A 23,955-nucleotide genomic window follows, 5' to 3' on the forward strand; every position below is an offset into this window, starting at 1 on the left:
GTCAGCACCATGTAGGAAAACAAATGAATAGGTTTTCCGTAGTTTCTAAGATTCAGCAAATTTACTGACGTAAAAAAAAAAAAAAAAAAAAAAAAAAAAAAAAAAAAAAAAAAAAAAAAAAAAAAAAAAAAAAAATACTGTAAGCCTGACCAACCCCAATTTAACCACTTTTATGTCTGAAAATTGGAAGCAATATTTTTAATTTTTTCCAATGCACTCTCTTTTTCATAATTGATCATGATAGGAGTATAACCATTATTTGATCTACGCAAAAATATGGGAAATTATGAAAATGAAAATTCAAAACACACATCCAACGCCATGCAAACCTACTATTAGGGCTAGTAATGCAAAATTTTGAAAATATTAGTTGTTTTTTATCATTTTTTTCTGCTTTGCAATGGGTCAAGTATAAAAGAACTGCTCTTGCCCTTAGGTCGTGATGTATATTTTTATTCTTTTTTTAAAGACCTGCCTATGCTCTGCCTACTAACCGAGCCTTAATCATTTTCTTATCAACAAATAATTGGGGAACAAATGAATTTGTTTGTTTTATATTCTCCTCATTCTGCTGGGCTGTGCTGTAATATAATGTTGTCAATTATGAACTCCTATTAAATCCACCGTAAAGGAAAAAAACTACTATTTCAAATACGTTTCCTATACAGTTTGTGACAGCCTCCTTACCACTGAAATTTGACTTTAGCGACACATTAACTAAAAAATGAATTAAAAAATTACTATAACTTACTTGAAACTTGCTGAGAAAATATTTTAGGCTAGCCTGATTATTTGTGACATGTTGGAAGGACGTGGTGAAGTCTCTTAACTTTGGTAGAAACAAAAAAAATTCTTGAATTTAGTCCAAGTCTAATTTATTTGACTCTTGGCGTTGAAAACACAGTTCTATTCTGTCAGGACCAAATTTTTCCATCATTCCGTTCTAGGATTTGAAATACCGTATTTGACTACAGAGACGAATCAAAATGAAAAAGAACTAAAAAATTAGCAAAGCATAAAACTAAAATTAAAAAACTAAATACTAACGAAAACTAGTTAGATCAGATGGGAAACTGTCAAGACGATTTTTTAGACTTAGGCTTATAGAAGTCCTGGGGCTTGGGGGAGTTGGAGAAGTTGATAATCCATTGTTGCTGGGGAGCTTGAATCCCCTTTTTTCCACTATGAAAACCTTAAATAAAAAAATGGTAACATGATGAAAATGTTAATGTTTATGCTACTGTTTGTACCGAAAAACAGAACAATAGGGAATAGACTATGGGTCCTGTTTTCACAGTGTAAACATTACCACAGCATTGGAATAACCTGACACGTGGCATAGTAATGGTTGTAGCATGGCAATAAAGAAACGTGCGAAGTATTTTTTTTTTTGGGGGGGGGGGGGGGGGGTGTTTCAATATTTTCTCGCCAAAGTAAACCTAAATTGACGTCTGAAGTGTTGTAATTTTTCTGAATTCCCTAAGAGAATTTCCCCAAATCTAAAACCTGGAATGCTAACTTTTTAACCTAAAATGACCCTTTCCAAATTTTTTATAACTTAAATGGCTATTTTGTTTTACTCAAAAATGTGTATAAATGTAACTGAATGCTAACCTGCGCTAAGAAGAGAGAATGCATCCTAAAAGAAGCAAAAGCATTTCTTCCCTTAATTTTTTGTAGTGTTTACTCAGTTATGTTAAAACATTGAATTTCTCCCTCCTCCCTTCAACTGTTGTATATTTGAACAGTCTGAATTTTTGCATGACTTTGGAACCTTCAACATAATGCGTTCAGTTCTATTATTGATAATATTTTTCAAGGGTTCTAATCAATCTGAGACAAACACCAAAAACAAGAAGAACAATAGGGAATTCCTCAAGGCAGTTGGAAACTTATTAGAATGGATATTTCGGCCCTATGTCCAAGGACCGTCCTCAGCAATAAAAAAATATATAAGAAGAAAAAACTTAAAACAGGATAAAATCAGTAAAACTAAGATTAAAATTTTTTTAAACTTTTCAAAGAGCAATTTGTATGGCTGAAAACGGCCCTTAGAAATAAAGCCGGAATATTCATTCTAATTTGTTCCCCACTGTCTTGAGAAATTCCCTATTGTTCTTCTTGTTTTTGGTGTTTGTGATGGAAAGGCAGTGTGGTCTTCGTCGCTATTTAATCAATATGAGGCTGAGGAAAAAAGGTTAGGCGGACTTTTTGTTCCAGGTGCAGATTTTAAACAAATCCCGTAATTAAAACATAGATTAATTTATTTCAGTTACGTGGAAATGACTTGAAAGCTGTGAAGACAACAAGCAATTTGGGCACGAAGTTTCTAAATTCAAATAACAATTTGAATACATATAACTTTTGGAGTACTAGATCTGCTTCTCAGGTAAGGTATAATATTGTCTAGGTTTTTTGGGGGGTATAGGGGGGGGGGCTTTTAATTTGTGAAAAAGGTAAAATTTTGCACGAAGATGCGCTCCTTTGGGCACGGAGTTTTTAAATTCAAATGAAAATTTGAATATCTGCTTCACATGTAACCTATAATATTGTTATTTTTTTGGTTGGGGGTGGGGGTGGAGGTAGAGGGCTTTTAATTTGTTAAGAAAAGGTATAATATTGCACTAAGATGTGCTCCTTTTGACCATCTAAGGGTTTTTAATTGAAAAGGGTCTAGAGCCGAAGTCCCCCCTCTCATATTGCTTAAACTCATCTCAATCAAAATCCTGGTTGCAGCCTTGTTTTTATTATTTTCAAACAAAAATTTCCATAGTTTTTCAAAGAAAAGTAAAGAGCTCCATTAAGCCAAAAATGAGCAGAAATAAAGTCAGTTAATCTTCCACGCGTAAATTTACCCCAAATCACCATCAATAAATTAATGAAACTCAAAACAAACAGAAATTACAATAAATGACCGACTCAAACTCAAAAAGAGCAAAGATTAACATCAGTAGGTCTGGCAAATTCCATGCCTTCTCAAGACCAGAACATAATTTGCACTTTACTGAAAAAAAAATAAAAAAAAAATAAACGAGTGACCGTGGACTTTCTGTTTAATATACATTTGAACATATTTATTCCTTAAAGTTTCAACAATTTTTCATTTATTAACGTAAAATAAGTGAAAACATTTAAAATGCATTTTGTTTTCAGTAAAGTGCAAATTATATTCTGGTCATGAGAAGGCATGGTGATTTTCAGCCCTACTAATTGTGCCCACATCGCTTTTTACATAAGCAGCGCTATTGCGCTGCCTATGATATTAATATTATTCCTTTGTATGTGGTGCCAAGTCTTTTCTATGTAATAACAACAGTTATTGTAATAGTGTTTTATTTGTATAAAAGCTAGCGAGGGCCGGGACAAAACAGATGTAACACATAAATTTGTACATCCAATACACATAAATATACAAAAAAGACATGAATGATCCTGTCCTAATCTCTGGAATTTTCCCAGTTTAATAATTACCCCAAAACTATTTTCTATCATTATTTTTATCCAATATTAATATAAAAAGATCCCCAAAAGATTTCCCCCTTAAATCAGTCAATTCTTTGCACTCTCATACACAATGCAAAAGACTTTCCCCTGATATCCCCACACATTGGGAAAGAAACAAGACCTTCTATTTGTCTAACCGAACTCATATACTCCCTTCTTTCCCTAAGTGGTGGGCCTCCCACTCTATTACTGTTTGAACAACCACATTCCTGCACTAATTTAAATATCTTCCCCTCATGTCCTTTTGACCGGTGTGTGCAGTTCTATTGACCGGGTCTTTGTCATATTCTCATCCCATATTTGAGTCTCCTGGCCCTGTAATCTTTCCTCCCCGTAACCATTCGTAACCTTTCTATGCAGCCATGCTTGAGAAAGAAATTATTGAATTAATTTGTATTGAAAAGTAAAGACGTTCATGGGGTAGGGAAGTGCCCATTTTCATCCCAGATCTAAAATACAAATAAAATTTGGTCATATAAAAATGCAATAAATACATTAGTTTTTTTGCTATTTATTCCTCCCCCTTTTCCCAAGTAAAATCTGGTTATCTAAACTTTGCCAACGTTAGCCACTTTGGGCAAAAAAGTGGCTAATGTTTTAAACAAACAAAACTTCAGAAACAATAGGGAAATTTTTTCAAGATAGTGGAATTCAATTCAATGAATATTCCGGCCCTATGTTTAAGGGCCGTTTTCCGCAAAACACCAAATATATATATATATATATATATATATATATATATATATATATATATATATATATATATATATATATATATATATATATATATATATATATATATATATATATATATATATATATATATATATATATATATATATATATATATATATATATATATATATATATATATATATATATATATATATACTATTCAAGGATTCCCTCAGAGGCCTAAGGGCATAAAAAAGAATGAGTAAGGTTATTATGACCTTGCCCCTTGCCTTCTGTGGATATTCTATTGGCCTTTGGCTGTTTTTACTACACTCTCATTTTTGTTCAGCAGTCATACAAGCTAAGTCCCTATTTAAGATTGTGGTTGGTGCGGTATTAAGGAAGAAGCAGTTCTTCCCCTTTCAAATTTTGTTCCTGTTATTTATTAACGCAGTTTAGCTCTTAATGAGTGTATGTGATGGCTATATGTCATCATATATAGTTGTTCATTATTATGTAAAAGTCTTTATGGGATTGTTAAATACTGCTATTACTATTACTAGTAATAGTATCACTAATATTACTAATTACTGCCGATAATATTGCTTACATTCTACTTTTAAAACCTGCATAAAAACAGTTTTTTCTTGTTTAATTGAAACTCCTAATGTTTCCTATAAGCCTCATCTTAATACCCTTAGCGTCATTAGTTACAGTAACTGTAGTGGTAGCATTAAAAGTATACATATAATGCTTTCTGACTAGTTCAAAGTCCCCTTAAACTTACTCTTACCCATGGTCTAAATTAATAACATGAGTTGCTCTTCAGATAATGTTTTGCTACATTTTTTAAAATCAAATTAAATGAGCCTCTTCTAAAGTTCACAAGACCATCCCTTCCACCCTTCCTCAGACCTCAGACTTTCGCCTTCCACCCCTTCAATTAGTATTACTATTTACTTGGTATTACTAGTACTAACAATTCACTGTAGCACCAAGCTGTCTGATGCCAATATAGCTACGCACGCTCCTCCTCCATCCCAAAGAGGTATCTAATAAGAATGTGCTAAATTAAAGAGCTATTTATTTATTTATTTTATTTTAAGGTAAAATCAACAACTAAATAACACAATCACAGATCCCACAAAGGCTCTATGGTCTTTTAAGTTGTTGTAAATTGGTTAGTATTTTTTCGTTGCAAAATGAAATTTATTTATCATCTAATTGATCGCGGTAACTAATTGAGAGTAAGGAGTGTCTTGGCCTACTAGTGACTGAAACTTAAAAAAAAAAACTTGATAACAACAGATACATCAAAAGAATTGCCTTTCTATGTTGATTACGAATATATAAAGTTCATTAAGTTAAATATTACCTATCAAAAGCAACAATTCAAATTATTGTAACGAAAATCACACTATCAGATTCAGCATATCAAGGAACCCAACCGTCCAGGTTTCAAGCTCCTATCTACAAAAATTGGAATTTTGTGTTTTTCTGTTTGAGGCAGAAGAAATATCACGGATGCGTTTTTTTCTTAAGGTTGATCGTATCGGACCAATGATCCTAGAAGATCGGGAGGGAGATCATTCGAACGGGAATCAAAAATTCTAGTGCCCCTTTTTAATGACCAAAAAGATTGGAGGGTACCTAGCCCTCCTACCATGCCTATTTTTTCCTCAAAGACATCCGATCAATATTTTTAATAGCTAGTTAATTCAACATAGTTGAAAGGTCGAATATCTGTAGTTTTGGTGATGACATGACCCTCCATAGTCCCCGGGGAAAGGGTTGTAATTTACGCATTTTGCCCATATTGGTCACATATAGTATTTGTTATTGGTAAATATACGGAAACCTTTTCAGGGTTCTTTTATGCTGGGAGGGCGGATTATCCTAGGATGGAATGTTCAGTAGGGAGGAAAGTTTCCGGGGCGATTTTTCAGGATAAAAGTTACGAGGGAGGAGAGAAGGGGATTTCCTGAATGGGAAAACAGTCGGAAATTAGTTTTTTCAAGTGAATGTAAGGAGCAACATTCAAACTTAAAACGGACAAAAAAAAGTACTCTGTACGTGAGGGGGACTGCGTATTCCTCAACCCTCGCTCTTTGCGCTAAAGTTTGACTTCTTTTCCTGATTTTTTAAGAAAAACTAGTCAAACAGAAGGGCTGCTGATTTTGAATGAGAAGTATTTATACAAAAGGTTTAAGACTTTATCTTAAAGAGCAAGGGTGGCATAGTGTTAAGTTTAATTAGAAAAAGCAAGGTATATGACTTAAAAAACAAAATAAACGAAGAAAATTAATAAAAATCGAAAATAGAATTCAGAGAGTTAAAATTCTTAGAAAAATTCTTCATTTTCTTCTCTTGATATATATATATATATATATATATATATATATATATATATAATGTATTTTTATATATATATAATGTATTTTTATATATATAATGTATTTTTATATATATATAATGTATTTTTATATATATATAATGTATTTTTATATATATATGTATATATATATATATATATATATATATATATATATATATATATATATATATATATATATATATATATATATATATATATATATATATATATATATATATATATATATATATATATATATATATATATAGTATTAACAGTACCGATATGATAAACAGTGGGTTTGTTGTACAATAATATAATGTATATTAAATTATAAAAATTACGAAATTATAAATTATATTTTTAGTGTATTAAGTAAGTGTATGAATTCTAACAACTGAATGTCTTTTTATATTCTAGATTAATTTGAAGACACAGCCCTTCTCTCAGAAAAAAGAACCGCTATCCCCTCGGACTTTGAAGCCTCTAGTACCCTCTTTCTTATCAACAGAGAAAGACCTCCACAAGATGGACACACCGAAGAGTGAGCTTGAGGTAGGGAATAAATACAAATTTACATATTTTCAAGCTGAGTTTTAACACGGAAAAAACCTTCAGAAGAAACTATATAAAAACGTGTCATTTTTAGAAATATCTTGACTGATTAAAACCGATTCTGATTAGCTCTGATACTTATAAAGAATTATTGCTTATAAAAAAATTGTTCCAAGAACTGAAGACAAGAAGAAAGACTAAAAAAATTATTTGATTCAATTTCTTGGGTTGAATATATTTAATCATTAAAATTCAGCCGGTAAAGTAAACAAGGATTGAGAATGAAAGTGAAATGAAAGAATGTTAGAGAATGAAAGAAGAGAGAAAGAATTAGAGAAGAGAGAGTGAGAGAAAAGAGACTGAGAGAAGAGAGAATAAAAGAATAGAGATAATGAGAGAAAAGAAAAAAAATTAGAGAAGCGAAAGTGAGAGAAGAGAGAGACCGAGAGAAGAGAGAGAATGAGAGAAAAGAGAAAATGAGAGAGTGATAAATTTAACTAAAGTTATTTTATTTTTATGATCGCATGATTCGACAGCAGCATTGAAATTTCAGGGGAAATAGGAATTACTTGAGGTGGTTCAAATTCAAGGGAGGTTCAAACTTTATGGAGAATATTTGGGGTTTGAATCAGGACTGAAGCAGAAACTGTGTTAGGGGCTTATTTTTTAATACGGGACAATTCTGCTTTAAGCTAAAAGGTTAGTTGATTATCAAAGTTAAGGGCAAAATTGCACTTATTTTAGTGGCTTTTGATTTGTTTGGCTAAAAAAAAAGATTTTTTTTACAATATTTCCAAATATCTCTATATTCAACCGTAAAGTTGGAAAAATTACATAGAAAAAATTATCTTTTTCTATCCTTGAAAAATAAGCTAAAGGCTGTATTTTTTTTTCATTATTATTATTATGTCATTAGATTTTTTTTTTCATGTGAACGATGAAATTGTTCCCATATTTTGTTCCCATTGTACATTCTTAAATGAAATCTTTTAAGAAGAAATAAAAAGTACCTGTTTAAAGGCTTGCTTTAAACAGAGATATGGGTAATATTTTTACAAGACTGCTTCGTCTTTTTTCCCCTCAATGGCTTAAAACTGCTTTCGTTTGGTTTCTTGGATATAATTTTTTTTTCTCGTGTTCTTGTTTTTTGTTTTTTTTTTCTTTCCATTTTTTGTACTTAATTATAACCCGTTGCTTACTTTTGCGGTTTTGTAGCTGTATTCATATTTAGGAAATTTGAATTGAAAGATTCATAAAAGTTTCTTTCCTCTGTATTTCTCCGTTTGGGGTTTCCACTCTTTCTATTTTGTCTCTTCTTTAGTTTTATTGAATAGTCTTTTTTTCTGTTTTTAGCTGCGTCGAGCATACATGGCCCAAAGAGAGGAGTTGAAAGTTTTGAAAGGACATTTAATTTTAAAGGACAAACGGATCAAGGAGCTGGAAGAAGAGCTGCGAGTGACGAGAGACCCTTTAAGCAGGGACTCTAGTGAATGCTAAACATTTTCTGGATTTTTGCCAAAATTCTGGAGGGGAATATTCACCAAGGGTTTCTAGTGAGTTTTGTAACTGGGTGTCTTTTTCTAAATGCCCCAGAAGCACCAGTTACCAGCGGTACAGAAAAGTGTATGAGTGTCAGAGACCTTCTCTAAAAAGTGACTCAGGAATATATTTGAATGATGATCTTCAAATTGGAAGCAAAAATGAGGGCTGTCACGAGTGATGCATCATCACCTAACTAAACTTACCATTTACTAGTTTAGTATGAAGCTATAAATTGATTATAAGTGAATGCTAAACATTGTCTGGATGTTTGCCAGAATTCTGGAGGGGAATATTCACCATGGGTTTCTAGTGAGAGTTCTGTAATTGGGTTTCTTTTTCTTAATGCCCCAGAATCACAAAATTACCAGTTATTAGGTAGTAACTTAAGTTACCATTTACCATTTTGTGTAAACTTGAATTTACCCTCAGTACAGAAAAGTGTACAAGTTTCAGAGACCTTAGTCTAAAAAGAGACTCAGGAATATATTTGAATGCTGATCATCATATTAGAAGCAAAAATGTTTGCTATCACGAGTGGTGGATCATCACCTAACTAAACTTACCATTTACTAGTTTAGTATGAAGTTATAAATTGTCAGTGGTATAGAAAAGTGTGAGGGTTTAAGGCAGTCATGAGTCTAAGAGAGACTCGGGAATGTATTTGAATATGTCGTTTTAATATTTTGTTCTAATCTATTTATATAATTCTGTTCTATCTAATGCATTTTCATAAATCTATTTTAAATCGATTCTAATCTCAATCTATTCTATATGATTCTAATTTTTAATCCTTTTCTAAATTTATTTAATTCTATTCTAGATCTAATCTGATTCTATTCTATTTAGTTCTATAATTCTATTCCCAATCTATTCTTTCCATTTCTAAATCTAATTTAATTTAATTAAAAAATAATTTTGTTGCATACTGGGGGGGGGGGGGGGATGATAATTGGCGAACCGCTTGTGATGCATTGACCTCTGGGGCGTAGCTAGGATTTTTTTGAGGTGGTAGGGGGAGAGGGTGGTTACTAAATAATGAAAAACCCAGCAAATATTTGTTTGTATGAATTTTGTTACGTTTTTACGGGTCAGGGGAAAAGTTTGTGTTCCAACCCCATCCCTTCTAAATACAACCTAGATTGACATAGTGTTTTTCTTTCACTTATCTTCTTTCATTTTCTGGGGCGTCTACACCCAGGAGTTACTGCTCACATGCAAGTTAATTGCCACAATTTGCTATGTTGATTGTTCATGGTTTCAACCCATAGGAATCTGTTAGTATTAATATTAGCAGCGGGACAGTAATAATTTGTCAGGGTCGATGTCTCATTAGCTGTCAGCTGGAATTTTTACAAATCTCGATGATCCACATAAGAATAATTATTGCGGACGAATTTTTAATTTATAATTAAAGCTTTATTTATTTATTTATTAATGGGAATAAAAAAAAATCCTCATCTGTATGCCTTGAATAGTCTATGTATGTGTAAGTTTTGTTTTCCCCTATACTCAAAACCATGCGAAAGAAATTTCAAAATTTGTATTGTTTATTACATGAATGCTTCCATTTCATAGCTGTTTACATATGATTAGTCTATTTCTGTTAATTTTCAAAGGAAAATAAATCCCCACCCACTATACAAAAATACTAACCCTACATAGGTCTAGTGTTCAAGCTTCTTTTTGCAAGGAAACTGACTTAGGGAGAAGCATTTATTCTTGATACAAATTTTTGCAAATCTTATAACCTTCTCCAAATAAGGTTTCGAAAAAGATTGTACTTTTCTAACTTTATAACTTGATAGGACATCACATAAGTCTCCGCAGGTGTGTAAAAATAATAAATATCTTATATAAAAAAAATAAACATAAATAAAAAACAATAAAAATAATGCTTATTTTTACACCTATAAAACTGAAGTTTACTCTACCCCAAAAAATGTGAATTCATCAAACATTCATAAAATCAGTCTAAGGCCACAATGGGTAAACACCCGAGCGATTGTTTACCTCAAAAGATTAGTTTTTTGTTTTATATATAACTTATCTTCCCTTTTTAAGTGCTGGATCGAGGTCTTTGCCAAACCGCCTACTGTGTCTTTTGAATATTGTTTGTTTCACTGGCTGAAAATCACTCTTGCGATGGTTTCTTAATCATTTTTAGATAATTTTATTGTATTTATAGTTTTTCTTTGTGTGACAACATTAATAAACGTTGAATAGGGATTTCAACCCTTGTGTTTAGAGAATAAATATTGCTTTTCTCGTTAGTCATTACTAGATTAGTGATCTTTATTAGATTAGTGATCTTACTACATTAGATTTGTGATCTTTTATTTCGTCTCGGTTTTCTACCGGTGCATAAATTCTTCCAATAAACCCCTTACTAGGTAGTAGTTTTTCTTTTCTTTAATAGATTGTTACAACCATGACTGTTATACATGATCTGGTTGTTTTGATTTTCTTCCGTTATGTAACTTCCACTTATACTATCTTGCTTTATTGCCGTTTCATAGCGATTATTTTTTGGGTTTTTGCATTTCTTGGTTTTGTTTAACATATTTACTTGGTTGCCTCATCTGTCTTCCTTATATTTTCTTTGATCTGAATGTCTTGTATGTCTCCTTATATGATGTTTATTTATATATTGTTATTATTACGATTTTTATTCTTTTGTTGATATCTTGTATTATAAATACTTTTAGTAATTGGTAAAAAAGTGTCTGAATTCTTGATAATAGTTTGTAGGAAGTGTAAACTTGGCCTTAATTGTGTCTTAATTATGTGGTTCGGCTGCTGGATTTTTGAGAAAGTTTTGTTTATCTGTATTATAAGTACGTTTTTATTACAAATTTGCTAAATAATGTTGACCATGTCCTGGGGGGCTGAGCGAGGAAGGGTCATTGTGCCCCTTATTTTCAAATAAGATCACAGATGACGTTAAAAATTAGTATTTTTATGGAATTAAAATGGTTTCGAAGAGAATCATGTGTCGCATCAATGATTTAAACCAACTCTTGAGCTATAAATCTCTGATTCAAACCAAAACAAAGATGAGGGGAGAGGTGGATCACTAAATCTCAACTAACCAAAGACGTTTTTTGGTTCATAGCATAAATTTAGCTTTTTTTTACTTTTGAAGTATAATAATATAAACACTACAAAATACCAAGCGAAGGCCGATCAAGACACAAAAAGAAATAAGAAAAAAGATAGTGTGCAAAATTTAAAATAAAAACATTAAAACTGAAGGCAAATTAAATTAGAAGTGTCAACATTGTCTGTGTTCCTTCTAACCTTTTTTTTAATGGTATTTCTGCTTGAAAAGAGCTTTTTTGCGAAATTCATTTTGAAAACTGTATTGGATAGAATTTTTCTAAATAAAACTCTATTAGATAAGATTTTACCGAATGTATTGGTTAAAACTCAATAAAGTATTTTGTTATATAAACTTAAAAGATAAAAAGGCTGTTTCAGTTGATTGACATCTGAAAGGACCTTATTTTCATACTTATGTAGTGATTTGCATTTTATTATGAAATAGTTGCAACTACGTTCAAACTACGGAAAACTTAGTTTGTATTCATTCGCTGAAAACTAATTTTAAAGACTAAGATCATTAGTATTAGTTTTCCATAATCTCTCTATCTGTTTTTACTATTTAATTGTTGAGTTGATCTGTTTTATGTGTCTAGTCGATTATTTGTATGGAATATAGCTTTTGTAAGTTGGGCCGGTGATCTTTGTGCACCTTTAGTGATTTGAAAATAAACCTTTGACAATCAATTGGGTCGAATGTCTGTTGTCAGCATAGGAAAATCTAGGACTTTCTATTCCGACAAAGAAAGGGGTTAGTTTAGATTAAGTCTGGTTTTGACAAGTCAAGCATTTAGTTTTTTAAAACCAATGTTTTAACATCAATTTTCTAATGGTGCTGATGTTTTTGCTTAAATGATGCTTAAATTGATGACAATGCTTTTCCTATTTATACAACATACTAGTCCAACGCCCCAAAAAGGAAGAAAGAAAAAAGAAAGACAGATTTCTAAGCTTAGATGTGCAGCTCCTAGAGTTACCAAAAAATCTAGCAAGGGTGGTTACCAAGTTTTACAACAAAAATGCTTTAAAAAAGGGTAAAATATCTGTTTATATGGCTTTTTGTTATGTTTTTAGGAGTGGAGCAAAAATATTGGGGGGTGGGGAGGGGTAAGTCCGGAACCCCAGGTGAATACGACCATCGATATTTTCCAAGGCTTTTCGACAGATCAAGGCTTACTTTGCTTCCTCACTAGATTCACCTCTAGATCAGGGTTGTTCGTGACAATATTTTTGTCACAATTTCTGCACGTTTACCAGAAGATGAATAAATTCTTAGCTTTGGATGTATTGTTACACCAACAGACTGGTCGTCAAATTACGTTTTTCACAGGGAAATAAACCGTTAGTGATTTTTTTCGTTTAAGTTTTGATTTGAGTATTTAGTTTAAGTTTTACTCGTTTTATTTATTCATTTACACTAGTACCTAATGTTTGTTTGTTGGTTATGATTGTTTAATTAATTTATTTTCATTTTGGGTTTCACTTATATTTTAATAGCAATTTATCACTTTCATTTACTCTTTAATAGTAATTTCTGGCAGTTTTGACTTTGAAATATTATGAGAATTTGTTTCTGCTGGTCTTTAGTTTGATATGGCACTTTATTTCTCTCTGAAAACTTCTTTTTCGGAATGTTTTTTTAAAATTAATTTCCGTTCGTTTTGTCGCCAAAGTTTCTAGCTTTTGGAACATTCCCTACTCCAACATCAAAGTTTTTTGGACAAAAAAGCGTTTTATCTGTGGACGGCATTTATCCCCCCCCCCCCCGGAAAATTCTCCCCCGCTGTAGATAATCCCTGGCATATATAACCCCTACAGAAAACACCCCCCGATAATGCCATCTTCACGCGGCGTGTTGGTCTCCGATCCCTTTGGACTTTAAAAAAATGACTCCAACTCTCAATTTCTGTTAAATGAGCACGCTCTGAAGTTTCAGCAAATACGACGTTAGAGGTGTGGATGAGGAAGGGATAGCCCTCTCTTACACGGAATAAATTCTGCTCATTTTAGGGTTTAATGTTTTTCTTTACTTTCATAATAGCAGCTTGGACCAGAAATATTCCTAGAAATCCTAAGGGAGTAGATATCAATTTCGCCTTTTTGATGCATTTTTCGGAGTTTTTTTTGCGCCCAACTCATAAAAATGCCCTCCTTTCAAAAAATAGAAATTCTTGTTACGGGCCTGAGGATTATACATCAATTTCTACCTCACTCTTCCGTCGTCACTACCTTAAAATTAATTCTGTGTTTATGCGATGGCTCAATGAGAGCTGGGATGTTTTGGTATTAAAATGCACCCTTTGAGGTATCACCCTCGCTCTTTAACTACAAAACAAATAAGAGAACCCCATTGTAGACGATTATGTACCCTTTTAAGTTTTGTAATTTGTTGATGAAATAATTCATGATAACGAGCTGTAAGTAAGGAGCGAAATGGATCAATAATAACCAAAACTCTAAAAAACAGAATTTTGACTTGGCTTTGGGAACCAACAAATTCTTATTGTTGAAGTTTTTACGGATGAAAGCCTTATCAAATTCTACGAGTTATTTTTACTTATATTCCAAGTTTAAAACTACCACAAATCACCATTAATAAATAAATGAAACCCAAAACTGTCAGAAATTACAATAAATAACCTAGTCAAACCTATAACTAGTCAAACTATTTTTGGCGTAAGGCGGCTTTGTGTTAAGAAGAATTTGTATTCACAGCTGTTGTATTACTAAAAAAAAGACAGAAATGCGGTCGCGATGTTTAAAAGCTTGATTAGTGGAAGTCCAGTCCAAAACACTTGAAATGCACATTTACCTCAGGCGCTAATATTTTAATTAATTAATCTAACTGTCATAATAGTTTTGTAACTTTTGAAATCTTATTTTTATTAAAATGAAGTAGAAGCTGCAGTTAGCAGTAAGTATAAGCAAATTGAGTCCGAAATTTTTCGTACATCTTCATTACCATTCCTCGAAAAAAAAAATAATTAGACGAAATTAAATTAAATTTAACGTTTATTGCGATATTTTGTATTCAGACCTGTTTGTAATTTAGAGGATGTCGTCTTGTAATAAGAAGGAAAGCAGTGCTTAAGGAAAGGAAAATTTTGTTAAAATTTAGCCTGAAAATTTTGGAAGATGTGGGAAGGTTTGGCAATCAAGATTTTGCCCCGGACACAAGATAGGCCAGAACCACCACTACACTTTGCCAAAGCCTGCAGCTAATATCATCCAAAAAGAAAATGACGAATTTCTGAAATCCAGTCAAGGACCACACCCAGTTGTGACTTTCAGTTAGGGGATAAATTCACGAAAATGTTAGACGGGAAAGGATTTTTTCTTCATTTTTAAAATAAAGATACAAAAAACGTATATTTCCTAGTCTGTTTTTTTTTAATTTGTTTTTCCACAAGTAGGCGGTTTTCATTCAAGGTTGTTTTTTTTTTAGTTAGGACTAGTATTTCGAGCTAGCGGTGGACAATGAATATTTTTGCACATTCGGCTAGCAACCTTTGGCTTAGCAAGAACCAGAAAGATTATAAAAGCAAAGTTAAGCTACCTCAAGCTATTTCCACCCGTCTTTCTTTGTGGACAGAGTCTACCTTATAGAGACTATATAGATTACCCTATAGAGACTGTTTATCACAGAAGATCCTGTGACTACCTTACAAGTCGATACACAGTTCGGCACTCGGCAGGTCTATTCAACGTCACAAACACTGTATCATATTTGTGATATTAAGAATATATGCTTTCCATGTTTTCCTCTAAATTCCCGGAGCCAGATATAATTAAATATATGAAAAGCCACTAGTGTTTTATCAAGGCCCCAGGTGACTGTTGACTCTTCTTTTCAAAGAGTCAACGGAAAAACTTTTACGGAATGCTTTCCCAATAAAACCAATCCAAAATCCAGTGCAACGTCAAATGAAGTTGTTCTTCAAGAACTCTGTTCTCGGCTTGCCAGCATCAAGATAACTAGACCGAGCTGTGTGCCTTTGTGTCTATCTTGTTGGTTGGACAATTAGAGAAACAATAAAATAGAGCTCTAGAGATGGAGATAAATTTATGTTTTTGCAGAAAACAGCCACCGACGCTACATCACACCTTTCAAGAACAGACTAAAAAGAAAATAACAACTGAACCTACCCTATTAGCCTTATTCTAGATCTTTTGGAGTGGTGCAAGCAATGTTTGCGGAGCACCACCATACATCACCATACACCATACATACACCATACATCATACTCGATGTCATGTCAAGTGCGATGATCTAGCTAAGCTGAGCGACGAAAAGTGACCCCAAGCTTTCATGTGCTGTAAGTTAACTCCTGATTGAGGTGGGTTTTCCAGGATATCAGTTAAGCTTTGGTATAGATTAAAATAAAATCCCAAATTCAGAAAATTAACTTTTTGGCTTTGTCATTCAGAAGAAATTTTGGAAGTGAATTTTTACTGTTTTTTATTTCAATATTGGACTCTTCACAACGATTGACCTAGGCACTATTGATCCAAGACACGGTTTCTTACAGGACCTTTGATATCATTGAAAATGTTTACCCCTATATGATTTTAGCTAAGCTTTGTTGATCTTATGCTGTTGCATTTTTTGTGATTATTAGTAACTTTCTTCGCTGTAAAAATTATCGAACTGTTAGTAAGGAGCAGCTTGGCCCAACAATAACCGAAACTCTAAAAATAGAGTCTTCATAACAAAAGATACATCAAAAGAATCGGCTTTCTATCTTGTTTCCCAATATATAAGATTCATTAAGTTTAATGTTACCCATCAAAAGCTACGAGCCTGAGAAAATTTGCCTGATTTTCGAAATATGGTAGGAACATCCATCAAAAGTGAAAGAAATCTCATAAAAAATTGACCATCAGATTCAACGTATCAGAGAACCCCATTGAAGGTTTTTCAAGCTCCCATCTTTAGAAATGTGGATTTTTTCAGAAGAAAAATCACTTATGTGTATTTACTTGTCTTTTGTCTTTTTTTTCTTTGTTCTTCCCTGGGGGATCGAATCGAACCAATGGTCCTAGAATATTGGGTGTGGGCTCATTGGAAAAAGTTCTAGTGTCCCATTAAGTAAACAAACAAATTTAAGGGCAACTAGTCCCCCTTCGTTTTTCTCCGAAGTCGTCCGACCAAAATTTTTAAACTGCTATTTTTTCAGTTTAGTTGGAAGGTCCAATAAACATGTCATTGGGTATGGAATATCTAGCTATTCTTTCGTTTTCTCTTTCTTTTCTGTCTTTCTTTTATATCCTTTACTCTTTCTTCTTTTATGAAATTCAATATACATTGTGTCACATCTACATGACTTCTTTTTCGTGACTCCCTGCTGGATCTCGATTTCATATTGTTCCTACTACTCCTACAAATAGGTCTACTTTGGTTCCTTCTCTCCTTACATCCTCTTAATTCGTTTTCTGAGCCTGTTCGTTCTCTAACTGTATTTTGTCTTACCCACAACTCCCCTTCATTTTGCCTAGCATCTGACAGGTGAGTTGGTTTTGTTTTCCTCTTATTTTCAAATAATAATTTTTCTTTGTGTATTACCGTCATTGTTTCTGTTTCATGTTCTCTCATATTACCGGGTGTACTCCATTCCGATTGTATTCTTTGTACCCCCAGTATCTGGTTCCTTTATCTTGGCCTCTCTATCTGGGAATAACTCCTTTTGAATCTGCAGTGCATGATTTTCTCCCTCTATAGTTTTTAGTGGAGATTGTCCTATTCTTGAAGTCATTTTGAAGTTCCCCTTTGGCATATGTCAGAAATGTCCATTTCAACCTTCTGATAATGAATAACCTAGGGTATATCTATTGGGAGTCGCATATAAATGTGAATCTGAATACGATTCTCTCTAGTTCACCACGATAACTTTTTTCAAATTCATGTCTAATTCTATTAATTCTTGTCCTTTTTCTTACCTTGTGTAGATCTTCTGTCTATCTGCCATTATTTCAAAATTCAGTTGATCTTCAAAACACTTTTTCAAAAGGTCAACCAAACTGCCAGTACTATCTCGTAATAAATTGTTACGTCTCAATTTGCTGATTGTTTTTCCAAGCTTATTAGTCGCGTATTATATTGATTCGTAAATTTTTATTATAGTCCAACTAGGAAATACCCATTCAGATTTTCGTAATATTTATATAGCCGATTACTTCAAGGCTAAATCTACCCATGACTGTGTGATATATTAAATTCTAGAAGCGCTGAAGCAAGCTAAAGTTATTCCACTTTATAAAGGGGGTGCCAGATCAGATGCTGGTAATTGGAGACCGATTTTGATGCTGGCTCTATTTTCAAAATTCTCGAAAAGATGATTCATCGTCGTCTATATGACTATCTCACGAAACATGGCCTACTCAGTGACACCCAATTTGGGTTTCTAAAAGGTCATTCAACTAGCCATGCTGCCATTCATCTTGTTGATTTTGTAAAGAACTGTTTTGAAAAAAGGTGAGATCCCCCTAACAGTATGATTTTTTTTTATTTTAAGAAAGCATTTGACACCGTAGATTTTAGAATTTTATTGCAGAGATTAGAATGCTTGGGTATTAAAGGAGTGTGTCTGAAATGGTTTGAAAGTTATTTACGCGGGCGTCTATTAAAGTGATGATTGATGATTTGTTTTCTTCATCTTAACAAGTATCGTGTGGTGTGCCACAGGGATCGGTCCTTGGTCCACTTCTTTATCTAGTTTATGTTGATAGCATGAGGTTCTATCTTCGAGATTTTTGCTTAACGTCATTTGCTGATGACACTGCAGTTACGTTTTCTAGTCGTTGTTTGGATAACCTTATACTGAAAGTGAATGGAGTTTTGAGAAATTTCCATATTTTTACTAGATTGAGTTTGTTATCAGTAAACTTTGGTAAGACTAATGTTATCTTACATACTAGAGTAGGCAAGCCCAATGATATTAATAGTAAAATTCTGTTTGATAATAAGCATTTAGTTCAGGAAATCCCTTATTTAGGTTTTTATATTGATTGTAGTCTTTTGTGGAAACGCTGCAGTGATATTCTTGCAACAAAGGTTGCCCGCGGCCTTGGAGCAATTCAACGTTTCAAAAATTTTTTACCTCCGAGAGTTTTGTTGCTCTTATACCACGCTCTGATTCACCCCTATACTTCTTATGGGTGCATTTTATGGGCTAGCAATTTTTGTCTGAATTTTAAACATGTTCAGATTCTTCAAAATAAAGCGATGCATCTTGTTGGTGGATATGTTTAAGGCGAGCACAACACTACAACTTCCTTCAAAAAGTTACAAGTGCTGAATGTAGGACAGCTACGGGAGTACCAAGTTGGAATTTTTGCCTATCAATGTTGGAATAATGTAAGTCCAGAGGTTTTTAGCGATTATTTTAGTGAAAATAGATCGTTGCATCATTATGAATCGCGTCACGATTTAAACGCTAAAATTTGACTCTTTCTCTTAACTCATCTTTTTAAACAGTAAAAAACTTCAGCTTAAAGAGCGGGGCGTTGAGGAGGAAAAGCCCCTTTCATATAAGGAATAACTTTTGTTCGTTTTAAGTTTTAAAGTCGCTCCTTACTTTTAGTTAAAAAACTTGTTTTTTATTTAATTTCTGGACGTTTTTTAATTAATGCATGTTTTGATCTTGGCTCTCCGCACATAAATAATTAAAAAGAAATTTGCATGTTATTTTTTTTTGGCTAAATGGCTTTCTTATAGTTTTAATCGGAAGATTTTGTCAAAAAAAGGAGCGAGGGAGGAGGCCTTGTTGCCGTCCAATTTTTTTATTACTTAAAAAGGCAACTAGAACTTCTAATTTTTTTAGAACGTTTTCATTGGTAAAAAATATACGCAACTTACGAATTAACTTACGTAACGAACTTATATATTCGAATATTTTTATTGCTTACATAAGGCGGGATCCTTTCGTCCTCAACGAAATGTAAAATTGTTAATAACAATATAAATTTGCTTTTACAATAAAGCATAAATTTTGCCCCAATTCCTTAAGAATGACTTCTGTATCACAGGGGCCGTAAAATAAATAGTTGAATTACTAAAAATAATTTAGCGTGAAGATTGAGGTATTACGAGGAGATAAACCCTCATATGTGTAATAATTTCGGTTCGTTTTAATTTTAATGCTGCTCCTTACTTTCAGTTGAAAAACTTTCATATTTATTTTTTCATTGTTTTTTAAATAATGCTAGAGAATCCTACGCCTCCTTCATTGAAATTCTCTTCCCCCATCATAAATTCTTCTATGGAAAAATCATCCCACGTGACCCCCCTCAACTCTCCCCCCAAACCAAAAAATACCCCTGAGAACGTATGTACACTTCCCAATAACCATTACTATATGTTAACAAAGGTCAAAGTTTTTAACTTCCAGCCCCTCCCACGGGGACTGTGGGGGAGTAAGCCATCCCCAAAGACATAGTTATTAGGTTTTTCGACTATGGTGAAGAAAATGGCTATCTCAGAATTTTGATCCGGTGACTTTGGGAAAAAGTAAGGTTGGGAGGGGGCCTAGGTGTCCTCCAATTTTTTAGTCACTTAAAAAGGGAACTAGAACTTTTAATTTCCGTTAGAATGAGCCCTCTTGAGACATTCTAGGACCACAGAGTCGATACGACCATCCCTGGAAAAAAAACAACAAAAAAACAAAAAAACAATTAAACACGCATCCGTGATCTGTCTTCTGGCAAAAAATGCAAAATTTCACATTTTTGTAGATAGAAGCTTGAAACTTCTAAAACAGGGTTCAAGGATACGCTGAATCAGATGGTGTGATTTTCGTTAAGATTGTATTACTTATAGGGGATGTTTCTCCCTATCTTCTAAAATGAGGCAAGTTTTCTCAGGCTTGTTACTTTTTATAGCTAAGACTAATCTTGATGAAACTTGTATATTTAAAATCAGAATTAAAATGCGGTTCATTTGATGTAACTATTGGTATCAAAATTCCATTTTTTTTTTTTTTTTTTTTATTTTCGGATACTATTTAGCCGGGTCGATCCTTACTACAGTTCATTACCACGAACTGTTTGATTAGGTTAAAAAAATTCCCACAAACTAGGTTTTTCAGAGAAAATTAAAGAATTCCATAAAATCAAAAACAGAATCAAATAATCTACCTAAATGAAGGTGAGTTATGTAGTGAGTACGCGAAAAAATAGGATAATTTGACAGAAAACCTTTAATTCATTGTTTTGTTGACCGTAAGTATTTTTGTTCCTCCATATCGTTTTGCTTTTATTCTGTCTATAATAAGCAATAGTAAAGGAAAAAATATTCGTCATACATATTTCATTCTTAAGTTTCTAGTAGTTCGCGCATAGCTACTCATGTCTTCAAACATATCATCACAATTCTTCTAATAAAAAATAAAATATTCTACTTTTTCTGAAAACCTTGAGCCTAATCACAATATATCCTAACTTAAATTTAACTTGCCTCTATTGCACCCCACCCTTCTATACCAATGTTAAAAATCATGGTTTTTGCGGTCAACCAGGATAAACATGAAAATAATTTTTTTTTCAAAGAAAGGAATAGAAAAAAGGTTTTTATAAATTTGCCATTATTCCCCTGCCGGAGAATTTTTGTGAGGGTAAAGTGCTTCATTTCATAATTATCTTCTTAAAGAGCGATAGAATAAACCTTTTACATGCCTCAAAACAGAACATGCATTAATTAAAAAACGTTCAGAAATTAAATAAAAAAACAAGTTTTTTTAACTGCAAGTAAGGAGCGACATCAAAACTTAAAACGAACAGAAATTAATCTGTATATGAAAGGAGTTGTCCCCTCATCAACTAGTTGCTATTTACGCTAAAGTTTCGTATTGATTTAAAAATTAGAGCTGAGAGAAAGAGTCAAACCTTAGCAAAAAGAGCGAGGTGTTGAGGAGGCGACAACCCCTTTCATATACGGAATAATTTCTGTTCGTTTTAAGTTCTAATGTCGCTCTTTACTTGCAGTTAAAAAAACTTTTTCTTTTAAATTTAATTCCGCACCAAGAATGGGTTTCTCAATCCCATATGGATTGTCGCAAAAAAAAGGACTCTCCCCCCTTTTGGCTCCGATTTGGCATAGGAAGTGGAAAAGTGGTGGATGGGGATTTGAAAAAAGCTTGGCTACAAGAAGAGATTGGAGAAAAAAAAACCCTCTAACGCACAGTTTTTCTTACTCAATTAGTTAATGTTTAAATTGTTATTACTTTTGAATTATTTGCCTGAATCTACGCCCTATATCATGAAAGACCCCTTGGTTATTCGTGGTATTGGAATAGCTTCGTAATAACTCTATATTGTATCAAAAAATTAAATTGGTTTTTTTCCATATTTCCCAAAATTAAAGTATTTATACCAGAAATTGTACTTTAAGACAAAAACTGCTAAGAAAAGGATTTTGAAACATTTTTAAGATAATCTGATTTATGGTTATTCTTTAAGATTTATTTCCTAAGTTAAGTAGACCAATTTCATAATTTTTTTATATAACATAAAGAGTGTAAAAAACTTCCTATAATAGTATAAATTTGTATTTAAAAAAAATAAGATAATCCTGTTTAAAAATGTCCATCTTACTGCAGATTTCAAATTTTCGTATTTACTGCAAATTTTAGCAGTAAACATCTTCAATGTTGACTCATTTAAGCAGTCAAAAAGGGGTAATCTTCATCACTTTCCTCTGAATTCAAATGTTGCACACACACTTATTCTCCCACACCACACGATTAGGACTACGAATAGTTAAATTGTTCCAGCTCTAATAAATCTAATTTGGAAAAAGACCATCTTTGGCTCTTTGCGTAGTTCGTTTAGCATTCAAATTCACAGATATTGGTCATAGCTTCTAGAACGATGCCTTTATTCCAGCAGGATATACGCAACACGTAACTTTACTACGTTTTACGACTAAAAGGAATGTTAGAACACGATTAAAGATGTGGGTTATTTCAGGTTGGCTGATAGTAATGTTTCTTCGACAACTTTACAATCAGTAAAACCCTTCAAAAATTGTTTTTGTTCCGGAATGACCACAAGATTCTTGGTAAATTTATAAATGCCTGATTGATTTATACGTTATTGTATAACTGAGAAAAACATTTTAATTTTTTACTTATACGCATTAAAGAAACCTTAAATATTCAAAATCTAACATTTAACATGTTTCCTGTCTTTTGTGAATTTTTAATCATTTAATCAAAATAATGACAATAAAGTGAATGCAGGAATTCAAATAAAAGTTTCAATAATTTTATGCACTAATTAAGGGGTTGGATACTCAAATATGATACTAGATTACAGAGTATTTTAATTTTGGAATTACCAGTAAAGTTACCTGTTTTAATTTTAAGAAGTTTAACAACGAAAATTACATAAGAAAAATTACAAACTAAAACTACAATATGAGGTGGAAGGGGTGAGGGGAGATTGTACAATACATAGAGTGGAATAACTAGGATTCTCTACCCACCAGCCATTCTAAATACATACTATGTAAGTAGTTATCGGGGTAAATTTTTTCACCGTTTTAGTCGTTTCTTTATTGTGGAGAAAACATTTTCTGTACAAGAGTTGTATTTACTTCCGTAGCCTGAAACCTGAGGCATTTCCTCACCTTCACATTCCAGATGAGTTTTTAATGATTTAGGAATTTTTTCTCTTTCAAAGCTTTTCTACTGCCGATTTAAGGTCTTACTTTATAAACTAGTCCTGGAAAACACAAAAAAGGGGCAAAAGCTCAGCGTTTTAGCGACAGAAAAGTGTTTTGACTGAATGCTAAAAAAATGCTCTGATTAACATATTCCAACTCAACAAAATTTGGTATTGCAAAGATTTTCTTTTGTTATTTTTTTTTTTTGGTATTGTAAAGGAGAAGGAAGGACAAGGATGGGGAGCCACAAATTCAAATTTTCACAATACTTTCTGGATTCAAAGGTCAGGTCCTATTAGTTTTGTGTCCAAGCAAATAATAAATGACATAAGAATTGGAAAATTTGGTCCCTTACGACCCAAATCCACCCCAAGCGAAGTCGGATGGGGGTGGGGGTGGGGGTGGAATCAAAATCCTAATTCGTCTGGTTTTGGTTGGATTAAAAGGCCCCCTCCTATTAATTCAAGTCTGGGGAGACTGAAAGTGACGCTAGAATCAAAAAACAATACAATTTAGTACCCTATTTCCACCCTATGTGAGGTTGGAT

At 32.8% G+C, this 23,955-nt stretch overlaps 1 protein-coding gene across 12 annotated transcripts in view; it reads left to right on the forward strand.

Moving 5' to 3' along the window:
* Positions 1-12,436, forward strand: part of LOC136040589 (coronin-2B-like) — a 125,835-nt gene extending 113,399 nt beyond the window's left edge. For 11 of the 12 annotated variants that reach the window (XM_065724837.1, XM_065724845.1, XM_065724844.1 and 8 more), the window contains 3 exons: positions 2,273-2,389; positions 6,974-7,108; positions 8,462-12,436. In XM_065724837.1, the coding sequence (XP_065580909.1) occupies positions 2,273-2,389; positions 6,974-7,108; positions 8,462-8,605 (396 nt within the window). In that variant the 3' untranslated portion in view covers positions 8,606-12,436. Of the gene's footprint in view, positions 1-2,257; positions 2,390-6,973; positions 7,109-8,461 lie in introns of all 12 variants that reach the window. The other variant, XM_065724842.1, reaches the window with a different exon arrangement.
* Positions 12,437-23,955: the final 11,519 nt, after the last annotated feature.

This window comes from Artemia franciscana, chromosome 21 (assembly GCF_032884065.1).
Source record: "Artemia franciscana chromosome 21, ASM3288406v1, whole genome shotgun sequence".
Lineage (NCBI taxonomy): Eukaryota > Metazoa > Arthropoda > Branchiopoda > Anostraca > Artemiidae > Artemia > Artemia franciscana.